Source organism: Aquarana catesbeiana, linkage group LG03, assembly GCF_042186555.1.
Source record: "Aquarana catesbeiana isolate 2022-GZ linkage group LG03, ASM4218655v1, whole genome shotgun sequence".
Lineage (NCBI taxonomy): Eukaryota > Metazoa > Chordata > Amphibia > Anura > Ranidae > Aquarana > Aquarana catesbeiana.
Window position 1 is genome coordinate 317,642,941 of NC_133326.1, and position 26,555 is coordinate 317,669,495.

Sequence of the window (26,555 nt, forward strand, 5' to 3'; positions counted from 1 at the left end):
ACCTATGTCCTAGGGACAAGATGAAAAGAGGAATACTTAACCGATCCTGCGATCAGTTCGTGCACACTAAAGTCTCGAGTTCGGACGTCATCAAGCCCAGAGCAGCGTCCAGAACAGGGTGAGGATGCTAGGAAATGTGCACGGCTACATAGTGGAGCACCGTTTGCCGGGAGGGCAGAGGCTCGGGTAAATTTAAGGGTTTCTCCTCACCCCTGGACAAAATGAGCACATAACCCTTGCAGTGCAGGTGCAGCCCTAATGTAAGGACTAACTTTTTTTCCAGGCTACTACCACCCACCTGGATTGTTCCATCATCCCCCAGGGGGCAGTATCTTTCAATTTAGGAACCACTGGTTTAAAAAGGGAAAATACAGAGTGCCTATTTATTTTATTTTTGTCTATATTGTTTAATACACTTCAATTCTTTAATTCCATGAACATCGCTACCTTTCAGAATTTTACAAAACATATATGTTTTGAATCTGACAACTCAACCTGATGGGCAACAGCTGGGCGTGGTGGTGTACAGTGCTTTTCTTTGTGCTTAAAATGCCAGTCCCTTTATGTACACAAATATAAGGTTGTAGGAATTAAATTTGTTATGCAATGTTTGATGTATCTCCTCTATATACACTGTTTAGGTGTTATGTATAAAAATGATAATTTGTACCCTATGCTTTTTATCTTTATATTGGATTTTTTTGACGATTTTTTCATATATAATTTTGTCTACTTCATGCTAATCTTTTTAATAAAATTAAAACTTTAAATATGAGTTACACTCTTGTGCCTTTAAAGTCCCATTGCTAAAGGGGAAACCATGTTTTTTCACTATAGAAATTCCAGTACAAGTTACAAGCTATAAAAAGATAACCATTTTATTTGAAAATAGCACAATAGCAGCTCCAGCATTGCTCTCTACCAGCTATCAGCACATGCTTCTGTTCAAGTAGCTAAACCTTTGACTCCTCTACTGAGCCATGAATTTTAAAAGGCTTCACTGGTGTAAATCAGTTCTAGCACTAAAGTCACAAACACAAAATCTGATACTTTAGTTTCTCATTGTCTGAAGGAGCACAGCCTTGGGATATGTGGAATTTGTGCTTTTGCATTGTTTTTTTTTCCCAAACTGATCCTGCCGTAGCAGCCCCAGTTCAGTAATGGCAGCATATTTCTAAGTGATTCATTCACAGTTTCATAATCATTATCCAGAAAGAAGTCTGTGCTATTTAACTTATTGAACTTTTTAACACCTTGGCGTTTAATGAAGCGATAAATTAACTCCACAATTGACACGCATATCTAAGAGTTACTGACTCTGAAAACCTGCTGTAAAAATAAGTTGAACAACTCAGCAAGTGGAAATTACATGCAGTTCAATGTAAAATTGTTTATAATAAATGTTTAGAAAGTTTATGTCAACATGTAACAGGGTCTGAAGTGCACCAATTACTTAAAAAAACAAAACAAAAGAGAAAAAAATAATACTGCTTTGCGCCCTGGTTGAAGGAGCACATTTTGGAGATACAAACCCATTTAGGGATGAGATAAGCTTCTTTGCTCATTATATTGATGACCTTTTGTTTATCATACAAAAAATATCTGCACCTAGGAACATTTTTAGAATATCTAAATATGTATGATTACAACCTCAGATTTACTAGGAAAGAAAGAACAGCGGTCACACATTAACTATTTAGATATAACAATATGTGTCTCAAATGAGAAGAAGACAATACATGTACTAGCATGTAGGAAACCAAATTTCCAAGAAACTCTGTTCCATGCAAACACCTGCCATCCAGAGAATGTCATCAGAGCCATTCCTAAGTGCCAATTTAATAGGGCCCCTAACTGTTCCAACCCTAGAGGAATTTGAACAGGAAGCAGAGCAGTTACACTGGAGAAGTTGTGCTTACAACGCAGTTACAGTCGTGAGGTTATTAACCACTTGTTTACTGGGCACTTAAACCCCCCTCCTGCCCAGACCAATTTTCAGCTTTGAGCGCTGTCACACTTTGAACGGCAATTGCGCGGTCACACAACACTGTACCCAAATGACATTTTTATAATTTTTTTCCTAGAAATAGAGCTTTCTTTTGGTGGTATTTGATCACCTCTGGGTTTTTTATTTTTTGTTAAAAAAATTTTAAAAAGATCGAATTTTTTTTTTTTTTTTAAATACAAAACCATTTTATATTTTGGTATTAAATTTTGCAAACAGGTAATTTTTCTCCTTCATTGATGTACACTGATGGGCACCGATGAGGCGGCAATGGTGGGCACCGATGAGGCGGCACTGGTGGGCACCGATAGGTGGCACTGGTGGGCACCGATAGGTGGCACTGGTGGGACTGATAGGTGGCACTGATGGGTGGCATTGATGGGCACTGGTAGGTGACACTGATAGGCAGCACTGCTAGGTGGTACTGATTGGTACCACTGGTGGGCATTGACAGGTGGCACTAATTGCTGGCACTTTTATGCACTGGTGGGCACTTATTTGTGTCACTGTTGGCACTGGCAGATGGCACTGGTGGACACAGATGAGATGGCTGTGCATCTTCCTCTTCGGGACCAATGTCCCTTGCACAGAAGCCGGTGAGCTGCCTTTTTTTTTCCCTCACGCTGTCAGCGTGAGAAGAAAAAAACGATTACCGATCTTCAGTTTACATCACGCGATCAGCTGTCACTGGCTGACAGGTGATCATGTGGTAAGGAGCCGGGATCAGACAACCAGTTGTATTTTCTGCTTGTTAGAGTCTCAAATTTAAAGACGTTAAAAGGTATTGTATGTAGATATATGCTTATTCTATATTTTGATGATGGTTTGAGGGAGAGCTTATCATTGGGTGTTCAGTTTATGGCCAGAAAAATGGTAGTCTACCGTGAAAACAAACACTTCACAGCAAATGTGCACCAGCCACCTTATACAAATAAAGCAGCTTACCAAAAATTTAGACCCCACAACTGAAGATTTCTTACAGCGCTTTAGAATGATAGATCCCACCTGGATGGATTGCTCCAGCTCTTTCTCTAACAGGGTTATCTACTCTTTCTAGAATTTGAATCTTAAATGAGATTAAGCCACCATGATGGAAATCTACAAATGTTTCTCTATATTAGTTGTTTCCAAAGATAGTGTTGTGCTATCACAGAGTACATAAATCATAATATTATCAAATTAGAATCCAGTGAAAAATTCAAACCCAGGTAGTCCACCGTGAATACAAACTCTTTACACCAAATGTGCACCAGCCACCTTATACAAACAAAGCCGCTTACCAAACATTCAGACCCCAAATCTCAATAGGTGTAACAGCACTTTAGAACGATAGATCTGGCCTAGAAGGATGGCTCCAACTCCCTCTCTCACGTACGTTTCGTCCAATGGGACGTCTTTCAGAGGCAAAGAGTGTCACTATGCTGCCCCTGGAAGGTGTCCCGTCAGACAAACGTACATAAGGCAGAGCTCAGTGGTGACGTCAGCACGTTCATCTGTAAAGCTGGTGGCTGTGTGAAATGCTCTTTGATACCCATCAATTTTATTAATAGATTGGTTTTAATTGTACTTCACTATGGGATTTCCTTGCTTCTTTCTGCCTATGTGTTAATGCTGCTCAGGCAAATTTATGTGAAGCGATCCAGTGGCTGGGTGGGGCATGCCTGTTCTTAAGTGTGAGAGACTTGAGGCAAATCCAACTGTGAGAGAGGGAGCTGGAGCCATCCATCCACCCCAGCAGGATCTATCACTCTAAACTGCTGCAAAACATCTTGAGAAGTGGGGTCTAAATGTTTGGGGCACATTGGTATGAAGAGTTTGTATTCACGGTGAACTGCCTGGATTTGAATTTTTTACTGGACTCTAGTTTGATTATTATGATGTATGCACTCTTTATGAATTTATGATCATGTGATAGCATAACACTATTTTTGGAAACAATTAATATTGACAAACATTTGTAGATTTTCATCACAGTGGCTTAACCTCGTTGAAGGTTCAAAGGAGAAGAGGGGAGGGGAAGACCACTTATCTCTCTCTTGAGCAACAGGGAAGTATACAGGATTTTTAAGATGGATATTAGAACTGCCAAAGGCAATCCCCTCCCTCTTCGTCCCCCCCCCATTGGTATCCACAGCTTTCAACGTATGCGATTGCGGACTCTGAATCTTTAAAATATGTATACATGCTACTATTGCCAAATCAGATAAGGTCCAACATGTGTGAATTGATAGCTTAATCTAACATCTTTTTTCACAAATTTAGTAGTTATTCTTCAAATTTAAGTGCAAAATGTTAGCTCTAGTAACCTGTACAAACGACCTTTCTCAAAAATATAAACCTAGCCTTGTATGAGTCAACTATCACCAAAAGGTCATTTCTAGACCTACTTTGCAAATGCATATTTAAATGGGCCAGCAATGGCTGTCCAGTGGACTGGATGGAAAATGTTATCACGCTATAACCACATTAGCATGTACTGTATATGTAGCTATAGTGTTTTGAAGAACCAGATTGTATTATCTTATTTGCTAAAGATGTAGCATGTTCAGACTAAAACCAAGCGGTATTGTGTACTTCTCTTATTCAAGATCTATTCTACAGTCCCCTCAACTATTTCTTATTGCTAACATGGGTCATTGAAATATGAAATAACAGAAAATCCAGTAACTATCAGCAGATTACCTTTTCTTTCTGTTCTAAAATCTGTGACACAGTGGCAGTCATGCAGAGTAAAATCTGGAGCATCTCAGGTAAGTAGGGGCTGATCAGATTACCAAGGTTTTTCAGAACCACTTCCAAACTGTTAAGCAAGGCATGCTGGCGCCCCAAGGGCAGGACTTTTGAAAGGTCTACTTGTTCCACAGCCTGTTGCACTACAGCATGGCAACCACCTGTTAAATGAATGGCAATTAGACACGAATTGTACCATATGACACAATAATTAGTGACTTAGTGCAAAAGTCTTCCCAAAAAGGAGACTGACATGAATACGTTAAAAAATGCCTTTAAACAAGCTTGAAATTCTTCTAAAATTTTAGCAAGTAAGCCCCTCTAGAAGGAGAACAGGAACTATATGCACAAAAGCCCATTGAGTGAATGCCTTATTCAAAGGGTTTCTAAATAAACTCATGAGCCTTCACTTTTCTGCTTCACCAAGAGCTTGGGGGATACATAAAAAAAAAAAACAGAGGAAGGACATATACTTAAAGCTCTGCCATGCCAAAGACACATGTAGACACAGTTGCACTTTTGTCATGCAAGTAGAAATAATTAGAGCAAACACACCAATGCTTTAGGCTTTTAACAACTAATATACCAACAGACTGCTCAGTATATAGAATAAAAGAGACAGGCATGTGACCATTTAAAGAGACCCTGTCCACATACCACTAATTTCAACAAGGATCTTCCCATAAGATATTTGCATTTAACATATTTTATATGTTATTTAGCTGTAAAAGCCTCTCTTTCTCTAGATATCCAAAAGACCTAAGACTACTGCTGGAAGACAAAATGTTGGATGTACACAGCCCTAAGCAGACTCAGAGCTGTCACTCAAGTGATTCTCTGGTATTTCTCTTTGCTACTACTCTTTCACAGAAAGTAATTAGATACTCCAGAAGAAGAGAGGGCTATGACACGCAAGGAGGGAAGGGGCTTTGCCAGGGAATTGATTCTTCTTGGAGTAGTGAAATTAAATAGAAAGTTGGTGTGAATTTGCAAAGGTACCAGCTCAGTGATTACATGCATAATCCCTAGAGGGGGTGGTCCCGTGATTAGCTGCAAGAGGCAGCCCCAATGAAAGCAAAGGGAGGCTGCTGACTTTTACAGCAAATCGTGCCCACTCACGTTACCTCTCAAGCAGCGGTCACATCCGAGTGATCGGCCCTGGATAGTCTGCATTCAAGGCTGATCGCTCGCCTGTGATCACTGCATAAGCTAATGCATGCGAATGGATAGGTTTAGCTGTGAGAGTTCAGCCCTGGACGTAGGCAGTCTGCATTCAAGGCTGATCGCTCGCCTGTGATCACTGCTTAAGCTAATGTATGCGAATGGGTGGTTTAGCTGTGAGAGTTCGGCCCTGGACGTAGGCAGTCTGCGTTCAAGGCTGATCGCTTGCATGTGATACTGCATAAGCTAATGCATGCGAATGGGCAGGTTTAGCTGCGTGAGCTTTCAATGGGGCTGCCTGTCGCAGCTAATCACGGGAACCCCTGACTGGGTTCTCGCAACTAATTGCACACATTCGCATTAAAACATTTGCAAGTGTGAATGCACCCTTACAAAAGGCACATTGCAAGTAAATAAAAAGTGATGTATGGAAAGAAAAAATACATGGACTAGGCATTTAAAATATTCAATATTTCTATTCTTTACCTGCAACTTTTTAAGTTCGTGACAGGGTCTCATTACTTCTAACAAAATCCTATGAAGTCTATAGTTGTTAATCACCTATTGTTTGTAGGTTTGCCAGATAATCATGCAGCCAAAGCGTATTAAAATTCAGCCATTTATAGAAACTGATAGCAGCTGAATAGCTAGCTTCAAGCGGAACTCAAGGGTAAACAATTAAACATCTAAATATAAGAAACTTGTATTCTCACTTTAATCTTGATGTGTTTTATGCATTTTCTTTCTCTTGTATTTCTTTCAGAATCTGGTAAGTAACACAGTGCAAAATTTTGCTTCCTGTATTAAAGCAGAACTTTAGGCAAAACTTTTTTTTTTCATTTTGAAAAGAGTAAGGGTCCTCCTGACCAGTTTATTTTTAGCCATCTGTGTCCCATTGGGGAGATTTTCCTTCAATTCCTGTCCCATAGTCAAAACAGGAAGTGAGAGGAAATTCCTGCAAATTTAGGGGAATCTCATGTCACCAGAACTAGTGTGCCCATTGGAAGATTTCCCCTCTATTACTTTTCTGGGGACAGCTCAAAATGTGAGATTTTCTTTTACTTTCACTTTCAAGGATAAATGGTAAACAGGACAAATAGGGAGGGGTAGTCTCCCTAACGGAGGCATAGACAGCAATAAAAATGGGGACACTTTTCTTCACCCAATGCAAAACAACAACAACAACAACAACAAAAAAGTACTGCCTTTAGTTGTACTTTAAGACTAGCAACTGCTGCTCTCACATCTTGTGCAAGGTGAATGGTCTTGTTTCCACTCCTTCCTGTAGTTTTTTGCAAGCAGCCTGTAGTGAGTGGACCGATCTTTTACAAGGTAATAACTGGGTTAGCAAAGGCATTTAGTTCACATAAAGTGGATAATTTTTCTTCATGGGTATTGAGGAATATATTTAAATTAATGTTTTAATTCCAGAGTTCAGCTTTAATACATCGACACCTATAAACATTTTAAACTTTTTTTCTGCTATCGTAAACAGAAAGGCGGTTGTAATTATCTTGAATCAAGTTTTTTGAAGGAGAGACTGCAGTCTGCCCTCTAATGAACAACTAAGTGGTTTCCTTTCCCAATTGTGTGTTAATATAAGCACTAAAAGAGTATTAATTACAGACTGACATACCATCCTTCAGATGCTTCACTGGCTCATACAGAAGATCTAGGAACATTCGGATCTCATCAGGCAGCGAGCCTGCTAGGAATCGAAGAACTATAGACATACGGGTTCCTGCAGCTGACCTGCCTTGTGTTTTACTGCCAGTTTTGCTTCTCATACGGCCATACAATATTCTTAAAAAAATGGAATCAAAAACATTTACAGTTACAACACAATCTTCCAGTTCCAAAGGAGCTTATACAATAATTAAGATTTTGGACACAGCTAAAAGCATTTCTGAAGTCTTTACCTAAAGTGGTTGCAAACCCCATTCATGAAATCTGACCTAGGCACATATATCTGTAGTGTTTACTTATCTCTCTCCAAAGCTCTAAGTGCCGTGTCTTTCTGCTGTTCTGTTCCTCCGTTATCAGCAGAGTCACTTCTGACAAGTTCTCCAACACAGGAGATCTACAGCAGCTGAAAATTTGTGTCGGAGGAGGGAGCTTAGAGGTAGAACAGCAAAGATGAACAGCTCTGCATGTTCCTTCATTCCTCTGCCTATGTGGAGTGGGGGTGTGTGCGCCTTTCCTCCAATCAGCTGATACACAGTGTAAACCGAGACTCCACACCCACCCCTATGTACTGCTGAAAGAGGAAACAAGATTTGTAACACAATCTGCACTTTCTAAAGAGTGTAGAAAGGGAAAAGACAGCAGATATACAAGTAAAACTTATCTAGGAAGATTTGTTTCATCTCTGTGTATCATCTGAGGCTGTCCACTTCACTGGATATAGGAGAGGGGTTACAACCACTTTAACAAAGCAAACAAATATTCCTGATTATTCAAAACAGGTTAGCATTTTCCAGGTGGGTAAATGGCTACTGTTTTTCAAAAGTACGAGACTAGTATTTATCCTAGATAGCTTCTCCCCAGTTATTGATACCCATGTTGTTGCCACCAAAATAATCTTATGAGGTTATTGGGAGTAGAACCAGACTACCAAACATCATTTCATTCCATTTAAATAGCAACAATAGCACCGAGCATACTAATGGCATTGTTTACCACTGACCCATGTCTTTTTGCATATGCAGGATGACGATAGCCATCCAGAATTGTAGGAAACACTTGAGAACATTTTAGCAACCGGAGGGTCATTATAAAAAGACATCTCTACCACTGGTGGTTATGTTCTTCATGGAATTATTAAATACATACCTCATAAGCACAGGCATTAGATCAGTTCTGTGGATTGGCTTTACAATTGCATTCTCCTCTGAAATACTGAAATTTACAATTTCCTCCTTAAAGCTTTTGTCTTCCAGAAGCCGTTGTAAATTTTCCCTACAAATTGTTGAAAAACAAACAAAACAATTTAGTATGGTTATTTTTAACATCCTTAAGGTGTATCTAGAGCCACCATTTTAAGTTTTGGACATAGTGGTGCTGGGTAAAATCCCTGTCAGGTCTCTATTGTTGTCTGTTTTTCCGTAGGGTAGAATGAATCACTAGGTGTTCCGGGGACCATTAGATAAAAAGTATGGGTAATTCCAAAATATTGAGTTTTGCCATAACTGGAATAGAATGTAGACCTTTCAATTGGGACAGCTGTTCCTGATAATCTGTCTAAGAGAGAATTTCCCCTTACTTTGGAGAGCTATTCCCACAGTTCCTACTATGTCTAGAGTACAAGAGGTGAAGCTTCCCAATGGGACACAGATAAATGGTAAAACAAAAAAGGTTTTAACCATACCCTACTTCAACTTTTTACTTGATACTTTAAAGTGCAAAGACAACCCCTTCACATGGTAAGGTCAGCCAAGCTTTCAATGTAAAGAGGGGATCAGATCTTCACTTTCGGATCTATGGCAATCCTAACTGATCTTTAAAAGGACAAGAATATTGATTCTGGCTCTCATCCTGATCCAATGGGTGAAAAAATATCTGAGGAACACTGCAGACTGAGAGTTCTAACTTAATTCTGAATTAGTCTAGCAAAAAATATCAATGCCCAAGATGGCCAACTAGTATTCTTAGGATGTTAGCCAAGGCAGCCACTACATGTATCTCAATATAGATTTCTTTAAAGCAACAGAGACAATTTGTTGAAATTAATTTATTATATAACTAATAAAAAAAAATTACTTACTTATAGGGAAGTATATGAGGGTGTTTGTAGCTCAGTACACAATCCAACGCAACTTTCTGTACATTCTGATCTTGATGACACAATAACTGAAGAGAGAAGGACAATATTTAGGCTAAAATACATATGCATTTCCTACATTATATCTGGATAAATGAATTTCAAATGTAAAACATGTTACTTACTGTAGTTCTAACTATAGGAAGTCACCAATTTATGATGCATTTACTCTCACTGACCATATCAAATGTGCATACAGAAACGACCTTATTAATACAATAATAAAGTAACAGCATTTGCCACAATGATCTATAAAATGCTATTCATTGAAGGCAATACAATGCCAATGAAGATAAAGAAAAGTTTTGTAACTTGTCTGTCCAAATCTGCAGTATAACGCTACAGAGAAAATGTAATAAACAGTGGGATTGGGTCTCGCTATAGATCATGAAACCTAGAAATGCAAACTGTGGGTTGGGACACAAAATTGGATTCCAAATTCATCACAACTCATATTCATTTATTTCCTTTAAATTTGCAAACAGGTTTAATATATATATATATATATATATATATATATATATATATATATATATATATATATATATATATATATATATATATATACACACACACACACACACACACACACACACACACACACATATATATTTTTTTTTTTGCTGTTAGAAGTGGTTGTGAAACACTATTACACTACAGTGGGATCTCCTTTTAAATCAGGGGTCTCAAACTGGCGGCCCTCCAGCTGTTGCGAAACTACAAGTCCCATGAGGCATTGCAAGGCTGTCAGTTACAAGCATGACTGCCACAGGCAGAGGCATTATGGGACTTGTAGTTTCGCAACAGCAGGAGGGCCACCAGTTTGAGACCCCTGTTTTAAATGAATGCATTTTTACATTTTTCCTGGCTTACATGTATATAGCATTATTTTTTTCTTAACCCTCTTGTTTTTTATTAACTTATTTATATTAGTATTAAAACTATTTTACCAGGTTAACCTATGCTAAATAAATAACTGTAGAAGTGTAATATATGTAACAAGGTACAACAACGACAGACATTCCAAAAAGTCATTAAACTAGAAAACAGCAGGGCCACTAAATTGTGCAGATGTCATTAGGTTTATAGGGCAGTTTAGTTACGAGACAAACAGTAGTATGGATTATAAAGTTATACAACCTAAACTATTGCAGAAATACATATACATTAACTCAGCCTTTCCTAAACCAATCTTCAGAGTATGTTAAAAGGCAATGTTTTTCAATTCTTCACAACAGATAAAATTCGGGTAAAAAGTTTGCTTTTTTTAAGATGTGGCTAATTAACTCAACAACAAGCTATAACCCTGTCAGGCTCTCCGGAGGTCCAACACTAAGAAACACTAGGTTAACTTAGAAGTGTGACAAAACTATGTTTGATATGGATATTATATTAAAAGAGTTAATATCCATTTTTAATGAGTGCACAAAAGGGACTTGTTTATAGAAATGTTTAAACAGGATACTGTTTAGACATTTCCATCGCTGGACCGTGGGGCAGGTAAGTGTCGGTTTATTAAAAGTCAGCAGCTATGCTTTTTGTAGCTGCTGACTTTTAATAAACGAAAAAACGGGTGGAACTCTGCTTTAGTGTGGAGGAAAGGCTTGCATTAAAAGCGCCATATTTGTACATTTTTTGTTTGCATTCCCTTGCTGTCATGCAACCAGAAACAGCAGTCTAATCTAGACAGTCATCAATCCCCCTCTCTTTCATAGACAACAGTGTGCCTGTGCAGTCGAATGTGCCTGCTTATGGGGACTTCCTGGTATTGAAGCTGGAAAAATCCCATTTTTGGGAAAACCAGGAACAACAAACCAGACAACAGACTTCTTAGGACTTAGACTTATTTTATGCCGGTGTGTCACTCAGCCCGACTCGTGCCAGAGCCAAATGTGTCGCCTAAGAGCTTTTGCAGTGTATACATATTGGCAATTACGTCACAAGCTATATTTCCTCATACAGAAATTAACTCTTAAAAACCTCTTAACACCCTTTTGCAAAAACACCTCTTTTCCCTTCAGAGTTTCTTGTAACTTTGCGGTTTTCTTCATTTGCATATCTATGTGCTTTACACATCGGCTAACAAGCTGCATATAGTGCGATACATCCTGTCTTTAAAGAGCAAAAAGAAGGGGATAGTGATAGAAGCAGGTGTTGTTTTTGGCAGACAACAGACAACTTGCGGGAGTCTCCTGCATTTGACTGCGGGCTTCGGGACACCTGCGAGCTCCAGGCAATCTCCTGGCTGAGCCTGTCACTCAGGGGGCCGCTGTCAGCTGCTAGGAGCGTTGGAACTTTTTTTTCATTTTAAAAGGAACAGCTGAGAGAGAAGTGGCGGCAGCGGCTTTGCTGTGAACAGGAGGTGGGGCTGGCTGAGGGAATGTCTAGCAGCGGAGGGCTGGAGGAGCAAGTGGCTATATCGTGCAGCAGACAGAGTGTAACCCTCCCCCTCTCCAGCCCGCCACATTTGATTGTACACAGGTGCTGAATGGGGGCACTGGGAGGGAGATACACAGTACCTGAAGCCCGAGGACATAGCAGAAGGTTTGACCAGAGCAAAACGAATCCTGCAGCACTAAGCACAAATCTCTGGCTGAATGGAAACAAGATCGTGAGAAGTGCTGCATGGGTACATGGTAATGCTGGCCGGCCAGTGTCTTCCAGAAATGTATGCCTTCAGGCAGTGCAAGGTTACTGATCAGCCTCCCCCTCGCTCTGTACTCTTTTACTTTATAGCTGCACACTGCTTAATCACACTGATAAGATCTCTGGAAGAGCTGCAGCCTGCTTTTAGCATGTCAGGAGTCTGCTTGTGTCTTTACGAGTAAAATACATATATATGAAAAATTATTGCGTTGTGTCTTTGCAAGCAGCACAGCCCCATCCTGCCTGGCCCCACCCAATCCATGACTGCAAGTGGAAATGAATGGAAAAGACAACAACAAACCCATATGTTTTCAATTAGAACTTGCCAAACTGATTACCTGAGTATAGAGGTCATGTAACTTGGGCTCCAAGAACAAAGCACGTGGATTGGAAAACTTTGAAAAGACTTTTAGGTGTTCAATGAGCTGTCTGTAAATAAAAAGTCAGTTTGTAAACATATGACAGAATTTGGCTAGAAGTTAGTTTACATGATCTGCCACTTTTAGGATTTTTTTTACCAGTATGAATCCCTATGATGTGGGTTCAAAAGATTCATGTATGTGTGTGACACAGCACTAGCACAGATAAGCTACAAGAGTATGACTGCCTTAGTTTTTACATCTGCAGTAATCAAGTTATGGCCACCAGTCATGTGGGCTGGTAAACGGACTGGCAGACACATGCATTTAGAAAATTATAAATGTCTGTAGGTATACTGATTAAGCTATCTTAAATAAAGACCCAAAGATAAATAAGGGGAGACAGTAATATGCTTGAAATCAGACATGTCAAAAGGTACAGGAAGCAGTGGACTGACCTAAGTAGAAGCGTATATACTTGAGTATAAGCTGAGATTTTCAGCACATTTTTTTGTGGTGAAAAAGACCCCTCGGCTTATACTCGAGTCACTGTGCCCATCTGCAGCCTCATGTGCCTGATTTCCCGGCGCTGTGAGATGTAGTCTAGTCGGTGGCCGTGCAGTGTAACAAAGCCCTGCCTTCTCTTCGTCCGTGATAGGCGGAACACTGACTCACTGCTGGGAAACTGAATCAGTGTTCCATCACGGAAGAGGAGGAGGTGTGGCTTTGTTACACTGCACGGCCGCTGACTAGACTGTATGTCACAGCGCCGGTGTTCTAGAGATCGGAGATCAGGTACATGAGGCTGCAGATAGACACAGTGAGGCAGGTAGATGGCACAGTGGGGCATGCAGATGGCACAGTGGGGCATGCAGATGGCACAGTGGGGCATGCAGATGGCTGCAGATGGGCATTGTTGACCCTCTTTTCCACTTACAGTAGCTGCTGCATTTGCCACCCTAGGCTTATACTCGAGTCAATACGTTTTCCCAGTTTTTTGTGGTAAAATGAGATGCCTCGGCTTATATTTCGGGTCGACTTATACTCGAGTATATACGGTAATTGATTTCTATTGAGGGCTGCACCTTCTTAAATCCAGAGAAAGATAACACTTTCAAAGAGGATTAGGGAAGCATTTAGTTTTAAGGAAATAAAGACTCCATAACTTGGAGCCATATTAACTTCCTGAACTGGCTGAGGGCCACAAGAAAGGCAGGATGTGGCCCAAAAAAGGTGTTATGTACCTGCTCTAAATAAAAAGACTGATATTCTGAATGTGAAAATGGTCAAAAGGCAGTAAAGGATAATGGAACGCTACTCCGACAGGACCTTATGCATAGAGATTCTACAGCAAAAAAATAAAAAAGTGTCTATATAGACAGTAATAATAATGCAAGTAATATTTTATTTTAGCTTCAACTAGACAAATCTGTCCTATTTAAAGCAAATTTTAATCAATTAGTTCTTGAGTTTGCATTCTTGCGAACATAAAAGGGAATAAAATACGGTGTTTCTTCCTTTAACTGCTTATATGAAAAATGGCAATAGTTTCTAAAACTATGATACTCAATTAGAAAAAATCTCTAATGCCGCGTACACACGAGCTGACTTTTCGACCGGACTGGTCCGACGGACTTTCCCAACAAACGGACTTGCCTACACACGATCACACCAAAGTCCGACGGATTCGTACCTGATGAGGTACGACTGGGCTAAAATAAGGAAGTTGATAAGCCAGTAGCCAATAGCTGCCCTAGCGTCGGTTTTCGTCCGTCGGACTAGCATCCAGACGAGCGGACTTTTCGAAGGGACTGGGTCTGGCGGAGTTCCAACGTAAAGATTTGAAACATGTTCCAAATCTAAAGTCCGTCAGATTTTCGACCGAAAAATTCCGCTGTAGGTCCGATGAAGCCCACACACGATCGAATTGTATGTCGGACCAGTCTGGTCGAAAAGTCCGCTCGTGTGTACGCGGCAAAAAAACACAGTTTTCCCGCACAGAGGTCTATAAGCAAAATATGAAAACAAAGTTACACAATAGATGACAGGCCAAATTTCAATTATACTTTCAATTCTATTATTTTAAAAGAGGGAAACTTGTGTAAAGAATATGAAATGCAGGGGCACTGGTGAGCGCTCTTGTAGTTCGACACTTACTACAGCTTTCAAACAGAAAGCCTGTACTGAAGCTCTTGAGAAATAAAAATAATAAATATACATTTTTTTTTACCTTGAAAAACATGAGCATTTGTTATTTTTTTGTAAAATGTGAACTTAACCTTTAAAGCTGTCAGTAAATCTAACCTAATTCATTTTCCTTTTATTACAAAGCCTTCACATATTTGACTTATTCAGACTCACTTTGAGGCAGCTCTTCTTGTTTTTTTTGTTTGCAACCCTGTATTGCTGGATTCGTCAGACTCTGCATTGTCTTCCTCTTCCATAACTGTATCCTCATCTAGCGTGGCATTTTCTTCTGCTCCACTTTTTGCCTCAACTCCGCTCTTTGCATTGTCTATACCTTTCTTGCGAAGGTCCTGGGAAGGAGCTATTAGAAAGTCTGCTGGGTAATATTCATTGCTGAAAAGGAGCATTGTAACACGCTGTTTACATATCATATGAAAATTACTGCAAGACTCCTGGCTAGAATTTATCTTTTTGCAACCAATATACAAAGTTTTCTTTGTATCTGACACATACAAAGAAAACTAGCTATATTTCTTTAAAAACTAAATGACATTAAGATATAAGTGCATCCATTACCCCACAGCCAATTAAGAAGGTGGGAATAATAAATAGCTTGAAAGCTCAAGTAACAAAAGTCTAAAAGTAAACAAAAGCAGCAGATAACATAAAAGAGGCATCAACTAGCCTACAAAAAAAGTAATGTATATATATATTTATCTCATTAAATTCCGAACCCAAAGAGATCAAAGTACAGGGGTGCCAAATTAAATGATCTGAAGAAAAGTTGTTTATATTTCTATTTGCTAAAAATCTTTGTTTTTTCCAAATCAGACTTTTGTGCAAATAAAAAGTTAAACTTCTTTTCTTCAGATCATTTACACTTAGCGTTCCTACACTTCAAATCACAGAGAGCCACAAAGATCCTCCAACAGTGAGCACAGACCTTTCTCCAAAGCAGCCAAACCCAACTCTTAAAAACCCTGTAAAGGTCATTCCTGCAACCACTACTATATGCAGCAAAACATATAAAGGCAATTTCATTGCACTCAATTACTTTTGTCACTACATATTTGTATTGCAATGTCAAGACTTACAATGCAAGAGTTTCACCATGAATCATAAAAATTCATATGGAGATATTTATATGTGATTACATATCTCTATTTTACAACTGAATGAGGTCTGCAAAAGGAGCTTTTAACTGCTTGTCATGTAACATTCTGATTCCCAAGAAAGGTCTCTTTATAATATCTATTACTTAGTCTTCCTTAGCAGCCATTCTAACCAATGACTAGAGAACGTAGTCAACGGTTTAGCACAACCTAATTCCTAGCAGTGTGGTGGCAACAGCACTTCTACTCAACCCCCATAATGACGAGAAGTTTTAAAGCTAAGGTTTAGGTATGGATATTTTTACATCTTGGACCAGTATAAGCATGCATGTGCCATATCTGGCCAATCACTGTGAAAGCTGAAAATCACTGTAGTAGGCACTGCTACTAAAGTGATTGCTGCTAGCTTCCAGATCCCGCATGGCTCAGACACCATACAGAGAGCACTGTGCATTTTCTCAATGAATGCAAAGAATTCTCTCATTAGATAAAATGGAGCTTGTGATGTCGTCACCCACCTCATCCAATCAGAGAACGCTATGCATTCATTGAGAAGATGCAAAGTGTTCTGTAAGTGGCGCCCATGCCAAGTGAGATACCCACTGTTTTCATAATGTAGCAGGGTAGCCGTTTGGCTGGAGTTAGTTTTTTCTATTAGCTAGCAGTTAGCGGCAATAACTGTAGTAGCGATGCCCACTAGAGCAAGCGCCAGCTTCCTGATAGGGCACCCTATCCCACAGATAGGGCATTATGCATTCTTAAATTGGTCCAAATGAGTTTGAAACAGGTGGTTGTATTGACAATTAATACAATCTTACAATTTTTTTTGCAACAACTTTATGTAAAGTGAAGTAAATTGCTGTAACTAATCAGACTATAGGACACTGGAGTCCAGATACAAGATGAATGGCTGCTACTAGTGACTGAACTTAATACAGTCTTTTTGAACAAGGATTTTTGAGGGATATCAGAGGACTTCTGTGTACTCAAGAACTAGGCTCATGCACATGGGCACAAAAATTATGCTTTTAATGGCATCATGCACTTTTTTTCAGCCAATGCCCATGCCACTGTGGCATTTAGCTTCGTATTGTGGATTAGCATGCAGGGGCATTAAAGAAAAATGCCCCATGCATTTCGATAGGAGCTTGCTGGCATAAATTTGCTTACAGTTGGCAGAATAAATGAATATTCTAGCCAACAGAATGTGTTAATGTGCATATGCTTATAAACAGGCAGCACGTGTCAAAACATGCATGTTTAAAGCTGGATTTTTCTGAAATAACCAGCATAGATAGGAATATTTTAATACACCTGTGTGCATGAAGCCATAGACAAACTGCTATCACCTGCTCACATATTTAAAAAGATCATGCAACCCCATTGGTTGCTGCCCTTTCTACTTGACAAGAAACATATAAATGGTGCGCAGCGATCCACTATAAATACACATACTACAAAGTATAAAAAAATGTGAACCAAAATATTCTGGTACAGTCTCAAAATATTAATAATGGAAAATTACAAGCGCGCCACCAATGAATATATATCGTGATACAATGCATACAACAGCTTTATCTACGTGATCTACCACTATTTTTGTGAAAAAATAAATGAAAAAATAAATTAAAAATTGTGATACATTGTTGTACCTAGTGTTTATATATCACAAATAAAGAGCAACTAAGTTACTCTATATACTAGTAACCTAATACCAACATATTTAAATGAAATGCTTTTCAGAATTGTGAAATAATTATGTGCCTTTTAGAACTAGCGTTATTGTGAAAAAAGAAATTATGTTGATCTATGTGCTCAGCAATCTAATTGCTCCCACTTCACACACCAATTAAATTAATAATTGTTCCTCTGCAAAAAAATTTTTTCTTATAAATATACAACCTCGTGATATATCATAAACAATAAAGTCCATGTGAGGATATCTTGTGGATCAACCATGAATCTTCCACTTTGACACACACAGATGATCTTCCCACTTTAGGTAAAGTAAAAATGCTCACTTACCGAATCTGTTGGATCTCAGATTATAGAGATCTTAACCACTTGCCGACCGGGCCATAGTCGAAAGACGGCTGCAGCGCGGTCGGCTAGTTCTGGGTGGACGTCCCTGGGACGTCCTCCCAGAATACTGCTCTCGCGCGCCCCCTGGGGCGCGCACCCGAGAACTTCCGTGACCGCCGGGTCCAGAGGACCCGGCGCATCACGGATCACGGTAAACGGCCGCTAATCGCGGCCGTTTACCATGTGATCGCTCCGTCAAATGACGGAGCGATCACATGTCAACAGACCGGCGTCATGTCATGACGCCGGTTCCTCCCTCCCCTCTCTGTACCGATCTGTACAGTGTGAGGGGAGAGGGGGAGGGATCGGATGGCAGCACCGCTGTGGGCTGCATGTGTAGTGCTCACAGCGGTGCTCAGTGACAATTGCAGTCACATCCATCCATCCCTCCATGCTCAGCCATCCCTGCAATACTCTGCGTAATACCCCGCAATACTCTGCATAAATACCCCGCAATACTCTGCATAAATACCCCGCAATACTCTGCGTAATACCCCGCAATACTCTGCATAAATACCCCGCAATACTCTGCATAAATACCCCGCAATACTCTGCATAAATACCCCGCAATACTCTGCGTAATACCCCGCAATACTCTGCATAAATACCCCGCAATACTCTGCATAAATACCCCGCAATACTCTGCATTATACCCCGCAATACTCTGCATTATACCCCGCAATACTCTGCATAAATACCCCGCAATACTCTGCATAAATACCCCGCAATACTCTGCGTAATACCCCGCAATACTCTGCATAAATACCCCGCAATACTCTGCATAAATACCCCGCAATACTCTGCATAAATACCCCGCAATACTCTGCGTAATACCCCGCAATACTCTGCATAAATACCCCGCAATACTCTGCATTATACCCCGCAATACTCTGCATTATACCCCGCAATACTCTGCATTATACCCCGCAATACTCTGCATTATACCCCGCAATACTCTGCAATATACCCCGCAATACTCTGCAATATACCCCGCAATACTCTGCATAAATACCCCGCAATACTCTGCATAAATACCCCGCAATACTCTGCATAAATACCCCGCAATACTCTGCATAAATACCCCGCAATACTCTGCATTATACCCCGCAATACTCTGCATAATACCCCGCAATACTCTGCAATATACCCCGCAATACTCTGCAATATACCCCGCAATACTCTGCAATATGCCCAGCAATACTCTGCAATATGCCCAGCAATACTCTGCAATATGCCCAGCAATACTCTGCAATATGCCCAGCAATACTCTGCAATATGCCCAGCAATACTCTGCAATATACCCAGCAATATACCCTGCACTACTCCGCAATACTCTGCAATACCCCGCAATTTTTAACCAGTTCCCGCCCACAGTCATATGACGTCCTTGACTTTGAGCGGGGATATCTGAATGATGGGTGCAGCTACAGGCATCATTCAGATATCAGCTTTTTCAGCCGGCGATTCCCTACACCATAAGAATGATCATAGTGGCTGTTACACTGCTTGATCGTTCTTACGGGAGGCGAGAGGGGACGCCCCCCCCTTCCCGCCACCCTCCGGTGCTTCTACCGACTCACCGCTACGATCGAAGCCAAGATCGTTTTTTTTTTTTTTTTAATTTCAGGCTTCCCAGCCTAGAGGTGAGATGTGGGGTCTTATTGACCCCATATGTCACTGTAAAGAGGACCTGTCATGCCATATTCCTATTACAAGGATGTTTACATTCCTTGTAATAGAAATAAAAGTTATCAAAATTTTTTTTGGGGGGGAAAAAGTGTCAAACTAAAATAAATAAAGTAAAATAAACAATAAAAAAAAAAAAAAAAATGTTTAAAGCGCCCACATTCGTGTGCTCGCATGCAGAAGCGAACACATACGTAAGTCCCGCCCACATATCAAAACGGTGATCAAACCACACATGTGAGGTATCACTGCGAACGTTAGAGCGAGAGCAATAATTTTGGCCCTAGACCTCCTCTGTAACTCAAAACATGTAACCAGTAAAAAATTTTAAAGCGTCACCTATGGAGATTTTTAAGTAGCGACGTTTGGCACCATTCCACAAGAGTGTGCAATTTTGAAGGGTGACATGTTAGGTATCTATTTACTCGGCGTAACTTCATCTTTCACATTATGCAAAAACATTGGGCTAACTTTACTGTTTTATTTTTTTTTAAAGCACAAAACTGTTTTTTTTCCAAAAAAAAGCGTTTGAAAAATTGCTGCGCAAATACCGTGCGAGATAAAAAGTTGCAACAACCGCCATTGTATTCTCTAGGGTCTTTGCTAAAAAAAATATATATAATGTTTTGGGGTTCTATGTAATTTTCTAGCAAATAAATTATTATTTTTACATGTAGGAGAGAAATATAAGAATTGGCCTGGGTGCTCCAGAACGCCTGGAGGTGCTCCGTGCATGTTGGGCCTCTGTATGTGGCCACGCTGTGTAAAAGTCTCACACATGTGGTATCGCCATACTCGGGAGTAATAGCAGAATGTGTTTTGGGGTGTAATTTGTGGTATGCATATGCGGTGTGTGAGAAATAACCTGCTAATATGACAATTTTGTGAAAAAAAAAAAAAGAAAAAAAAAAATCTTGATTTTGCAAAGAATTGTGGGAAAAGATGACAATTTCAAAAAAACTCACCATGCATCTTTCTAAATACCTTGGAATGTCTTCTTTCCAAATAGGGGTCATTTGGGGGGTATTTGTACTTTTCTGGCATGTTAGGGTCTCAAGAAATTAGATAGGCCATCAGCACTTCAGGTGTGATCAATTTTCAGATATTGGCACCATAGCATTTGGACTCTCTAACATTCACAAAGACCAAATAATATACACCAAGTTGTACTTATTTTTACCAAAGATATGTAGCAGTATAAATTTTGGCCAAAATTTACAAAGAAAAATTACTAATTTGCTAAATTTTATAACAGAAACAAAGAAAAATTCATTTTTTTACCAAATTTTCAGTCTTTTTTCTTTTATAGCGCAAAAAATAAAAAACCCAATGGTGATTAAATACCACCAAAAGAAAGCTCTATTTGTGTGAAAAAAAGGACAAAAATTTCATATGGGTACAGTATTGTATGACTGAGTAATTGTCATTCAAAGTGTGAGAGCACCGAAAGCTGAAAATTGGTCTGGTTAGGAAGGGGGTTTAAGTGCCCAGTGGTCAAGTGGTTAAAGGCTTGTTTCATTTGCCTGCCGGCTTCTGTGATCTCCACCTGGGTAACACTCCAGAAAGCTGTCCTCTTATCCTTCAGTGGAACAGCAAACAAATACTTGTTTAAGGTTCAGGTGTTGATTTCCACAACTGCGGGAGGGGAGATCAATTATCTTCCCTGGATCCTCCACATATCCAGACCCCTCAATGAAGACAAAACGGGGGAGACTCCATAGTGTAGATGTATAAAATTTATTATAAAAAGTCACTTATCACTCCACAGCAATTGCGCACAGCATTAAAAACACAGCATTCCAAGAAAGGCTATGTCTCCGTTCCCAGTAGAAGCCTGTTGAGGGGAAACGTGCGTCGGATGGAGCAAGTGGCTGTAATGCCATCACGTTTTCTTCATTTTTTCCCCATGCAGTAAGAAGGCTCAACCCTCTGCTGCCTTTCTTGGAATGCTGTGTTTTTAATGCTGTGTGCAATTGCTGTGAAGTGATAAGTGACTTTTTAGAATAAATTTTATACATCTACACTATGGAGTCTCCCCCATTTTGTCTTCATTGAGGGGTCTGGATATGTGGAGGATCCAGGGAAGATAATTGATCTCCCCTCCCGCAGTTGTGGAAATCAACACCTGAACCTTAAACAAGTGTTTGTTTGCTGTTCCACTGAAGGAAGAGAGGACAGCTTTCTGGAGTGTTACCCAGGTGGAAATCACAGAAGCCAGCAGGCAAATGCAACAAGCCTTTTACATCTTTATAATCTGAGATCCAACAGATTCGGTAAGTGAGCATTTTTACTTTACCTAAAGTGGGAAGATCATCTGTCTGTGTCAAAGCGGAAGATTCATGGTTGATCCACAATACAAGATATCCTCACATGGACTTTATTGTTTATGATATATCACGAGGGTGTATATTTATAAGAAAATTTTTTTTTGCAGAGGAGCAATTATTAATTTAATTGGTGTGTGAAGTGGGAGCAATTAGATTGCTGAGCACATAGATCAACATAATTTCTTTTTTCACAATAACACTAGTTCTAAAAGGCACATAATTATTTCACAATTCTGAAAAGGATTTCATTTAAATATGTTGGCATTAGGTTACTAGTATATAGAGTAACTTAGTTGCTCTTTATTTGTGATATATAAACACTAGGTACAACAATGTATCACAATTTTTTATTTATTTTTTCATTTATTTTTTCACAAAAATAGTGGTAAATCATGTGGCTAAAGCTGTTGTATACATTATATCACGATATATATTCATTGGTGGCGCGCTTGTAATTTTCCATTATTCTTTTGTTTTTTGTATTTTTGACTTACACGAGCAGCTGCACCTGTTTGGATCTTTATATGATTAGCGCAAAATATATTCTTTTGACACAGTCAAAATATTAATACCAACAATCCTTGACATGACTTAAGAATCCTCCATGTGCTTAGAGAATCATCCAGTGGCACACTGTAGTGTATCTAACCACTCACCAGAAACAAGTGAAATTGCAGCATTAAATTGTCACTGCACTCCACCCGGTATAGTGAGAATAACCTTAACAGCTGTGCACCTCCACCAATCTAAACACTCACCAGTAGCCAGACAAAAGTATGCCTTGAACTGCTCGTATGGAGCAAAGTGGTATCCCAGCTTTGTTTAGCGATTAGATGGAGGAATCCAAAAAGGCCATAAGCTGTGTAACAAAAGCTCACTATCAGGAGCCCAACTAGTACTAATAGAGCGTAGAATTGTATTATATAGCTAAAAGCATATACAAATGTTATAGCACAAAAACAAACAAATTGGCCAAACTCACAGTAATGGCGGCCGTTCCCAGCACAAGGAGAGGGCGATGATGACGTCAGCGCGTATACCCCTACTGATGCATTTTGTGCACATGTACTTTCTCAAGGGATCTGCCTATCACTGACGTCAACCAACAACCCCCTTAAATTACCATAGTGCTGGAAACAAGACAAATTAACACCGGAAATGTACACGCCGCAATTTTCCGCCCTTTCTACTTGTTCTCTTGCTGATTAACCATCCCAACCATGAATGGATAAATCAATGCATATGATTTCGTCACAATATTTTTTGGTAAATTAATACTGTTCCCTTTGAGAGATATCAAAATCAGAATATTTACTGAAATGCAGAATACAGCTACTGTCACGAAGTGTGAGGTAGTGATACACTGCTCTTTTTATAGCATACAGTCTTACCTTATGAACCTGAGCAGGAGAGGGGAAAGTTCCCTGGACCTCGGCTCCACCCGGTCTGGAAACAGTGACATTGCTTTCCAAAGCAGGAACCGAAAATTGGTGTAATCAGTCCTGTCATTTAGATCAGTTTTGCTTTTCAGCATTTCAACATATAAGATTCCGACGTCTCCAGCATTAGAAACATCAATTCCGTGGTTCTGGCTGTTTGTTGATTCCTCATTTAGCTGCTCATCCTTAAGTTCCTTCTCTATAAAAAGAAAGGGAACATGTCTCCAAAGAACATTTATGACCACAGCTCTGAAAAATGCTTTCCATGTTAGTACTCAAGCAGAATTAAACCCAGAAATGAAAATGTAATATATTGCCACTTACCAATGCCTATATGTGGTGGGTGCATTATTTTTAAAAAATGTTTAGGGCTTTTTTTTTTTTTTTTTTTTCCACCTGGTAATCCAGCCAGTTACACACCACCAGTTTTAGGGTAGCTCCACTATATGATGGAGCAACAGAGCCACCTTAGGACAGCAGCATTGTCAATTTGGAGAGAGGATAGTGTTAGATGCACTAGCAGATTTAGTAGGACTTGACTAATAAATTAAAGTCGAACTCCAGACAACACTTTTGGTGTTGGCTGGACATAAAAAAAAAAAAAATAAAAAAAAACCTGACCATTTTAAGCACAGCTTGGTCTGTCAAAAAAAGTTAAAAAATAACAGGCTTACTTGCGAAAAGAAGGGAAAGTAGCCTAAAAAGATACTAATGCAGCCACCATATCCAAGAATTGGTAGGCTGCAATATAATAAATGTATTTTTTTTGATGGTTTGGCTAATGACACTTTAACCAATAGTGCCCATTTATGAAAGACTGAGCAAAGGAAAACAGGGCAATCAGGTGTAGTAATCATTTCTAAAGCACTGGTTATTATGGGAAACCACTCAGCCTTGCTCCCTTTTCTCATAGATTTATATAGTTGTGCTCATAAGTTTACCCTGGCAGAATTTATGATTTCTTGGCCATTTTTCAGAGAATATGAATGATAACACAAAAACATTTCTCTCACTCATGGTTAGTGTTTGGCTGAAGCCATTTATTATCAATCAACTGTGCTTACTCTTTTTAACCACTTGAGCCCCGGACCATTATGCTGCCTAAGGACCAGAGGTCTTTTTCCAATTTGGCACTGCGTCGCTTTAACTGCTAATTGCGCGGTCATGCAATGCTGTACCCAAACGAAATTTGCGTCCTTTTCTTCCCACAAATAGAGCTTTCTTTTGATGGTATTTGATCACCTCTGCAGTTTTTATTTTTTGCGCTATAAACGGAAAAAGACCGAAAATTTTGAAAAAAAATGATATTTTCTACTTTTTGTTATAAAAAAAATCCAATAAACTAAATTTTAGTCATACATTTAGGCCAAAATGTATTCGGCCACATGTCTTTGGTAAAAAAAATGTCAATAAGCATATATTTATTGGTTTGCGCAAAAGTTATAGCGTCTACAAACTAGGGTACATTTTCTGTAATTTACACAGCTTTTAGTTTATGACTGCCTATGTCATTTCTTGAGGTGCTAAAATGGCAGGGCAGTACAAAACCCCCCCAAATGACCCCATTTTGGAAAGTAGACACCCCAAGGAAATTGCTGAGAGGCATGTTGAACCCATTGAATATTTATTTTTTTTGTCCCAAGTGATTGAATAATGACAAAAAAAAAAAAAATATTTACAAAAAGTTGTCACTAAATGATATATTGCTCACACAGGCCATGGGCATATGTGGAATTGCACCCCAAAATACATTCAGCTGCTTCTCCTGAGTATGGGGATACCACATGTGTGGGACTTTTTGGGAGCTTAGCCGCGTACGGGGCCCCGAAAACCAAGCACCGCCTTCAGGATTTCTAAGGGTGTAAATTTTTGATTTCACTCTTCACTGCCTATCACAGTTTCGGAGGCCATGGAATGCCCAGGTGGCACAAAACCCCCCCAAATGACCCCATTTTGGAAAGTAGACACCCCAAGCTATTTGCTGAGAGGCATATTGAGTCCATGGAATATTTTATATTTTGACACAAGTTGCGGGAAAGTGACACTTTTTTTTTTTTTTGCACAAAGTTGTCACTAAATGATATATTGCTCACACAGGCCATGGGCATATGTGGAATTGCACCCCAAAATACATTTAGCTGCTTCTCCTGAGTATGAGGATACCACATGTGTGGGACTTTTTGGGAGCCTAGCCGCGTACGGGGCCCCGAAAACCAAGCACCGCCTTCAGGATTTCTAAGGGTGAAAATTTTTTATTTCACTCTTCACTGCCTATCACAGTTTCGGAGGCCATGGAATGCCCAGGTGGCACAAAACCGCCCCAAATGACCCCATTTTGGAAAGTAGACACCCCAAGCTATTTGCTGAGAGGCATGGTGAGTATTTTGCAGCTCTCATTTGTTTTTGAAAATGAAGAAAGACAAGAAAAAACTTTTTTTTTTTTCTTTTTTCAATTTTCAAAACTTTGTGACAAAAAGTGAGGTCTGCAAAATACTCACTATACCTCTCAGCAAATAGCTTTGGGTGTCTACTTTCCAAAATGGGGTCATTTGGGGGGGTTTTGAACTGTCCTGGCATTTTATGCACAACATTTAGAAGCTTATGTCACACATTACCCACTCTTCTAACCACTTGAAGACAAAGCCCTTTCTGACACTCATTGTTTACATGAAAAAGTTATTTTTTTTTGCAAAAAAATTACTTTGAACCCCAAAATTATATATTTTTTTAAAGCAAATGCCCTACAGATTAAAATGGTGGGTGTTTCATTTTTTTTTTTCCACACAGTATTTGCGCAGTGATTTTTCAAACGCATTTTTTGGGGAAAAAACACACTTTTTTAAATTTTAATGCACTAAAACACACTATATTGCCCAAATGTTTGATGAAATAAAAAAGATGATCTTAGGCCGAGTACATGGATACCAAACATGACATGCTTTAAAATTGCGCACAAACGTGCAGTGGCAACAAAATAAATACATTTTTAAAAGCCTTTAAA

General features: G+C 39.5%; 1 protein-coding gene across 1 annotated transcript in view; it reads right to left on the bottom strand.

Annotated features, from left to right (window-relative positions):
• UTP20 (UTP20 small subunit processome component) overlaps window positions 1–26,555 on the bottom strand; it is a 141,541-nt gene that overhangs the window by 66,088 nt on the left and 48,898 nt on the right. Inside the window, exons 21-27 of the mRNA XM_073620375.1 lie at window positions 23,507–23,753; window positions 15,083–15,301; window positions 12,701–12,791; window positions 9,660–9,745; window positions 8,729–8,854; window positions 7,533–7,699; window positions 4,688–4,896 (exon numbers count right to left, since the gene is read on the bottom strand). Coding sequence (XP_073476476.1) covers window positions 4,688–4,896; window positions 7,533–7,699; window positions 8,729–8,854; window positions 9,660–9,745; window positions 12,701–12,791; window positions 15,083–15,301; window positions 23,507–23,753 — 1,145 coding nt within the window. The remainder of the gene's footprint in view (window positions 1–4,687; window positions 4,897–7,532; window positions 7,700–8,728; window positions 8,855–9,659; window positions 9,746–12,700; window positions 12,792–15,082; window positions 15,302–23,506; window positions 23,754–26,555) is intronic.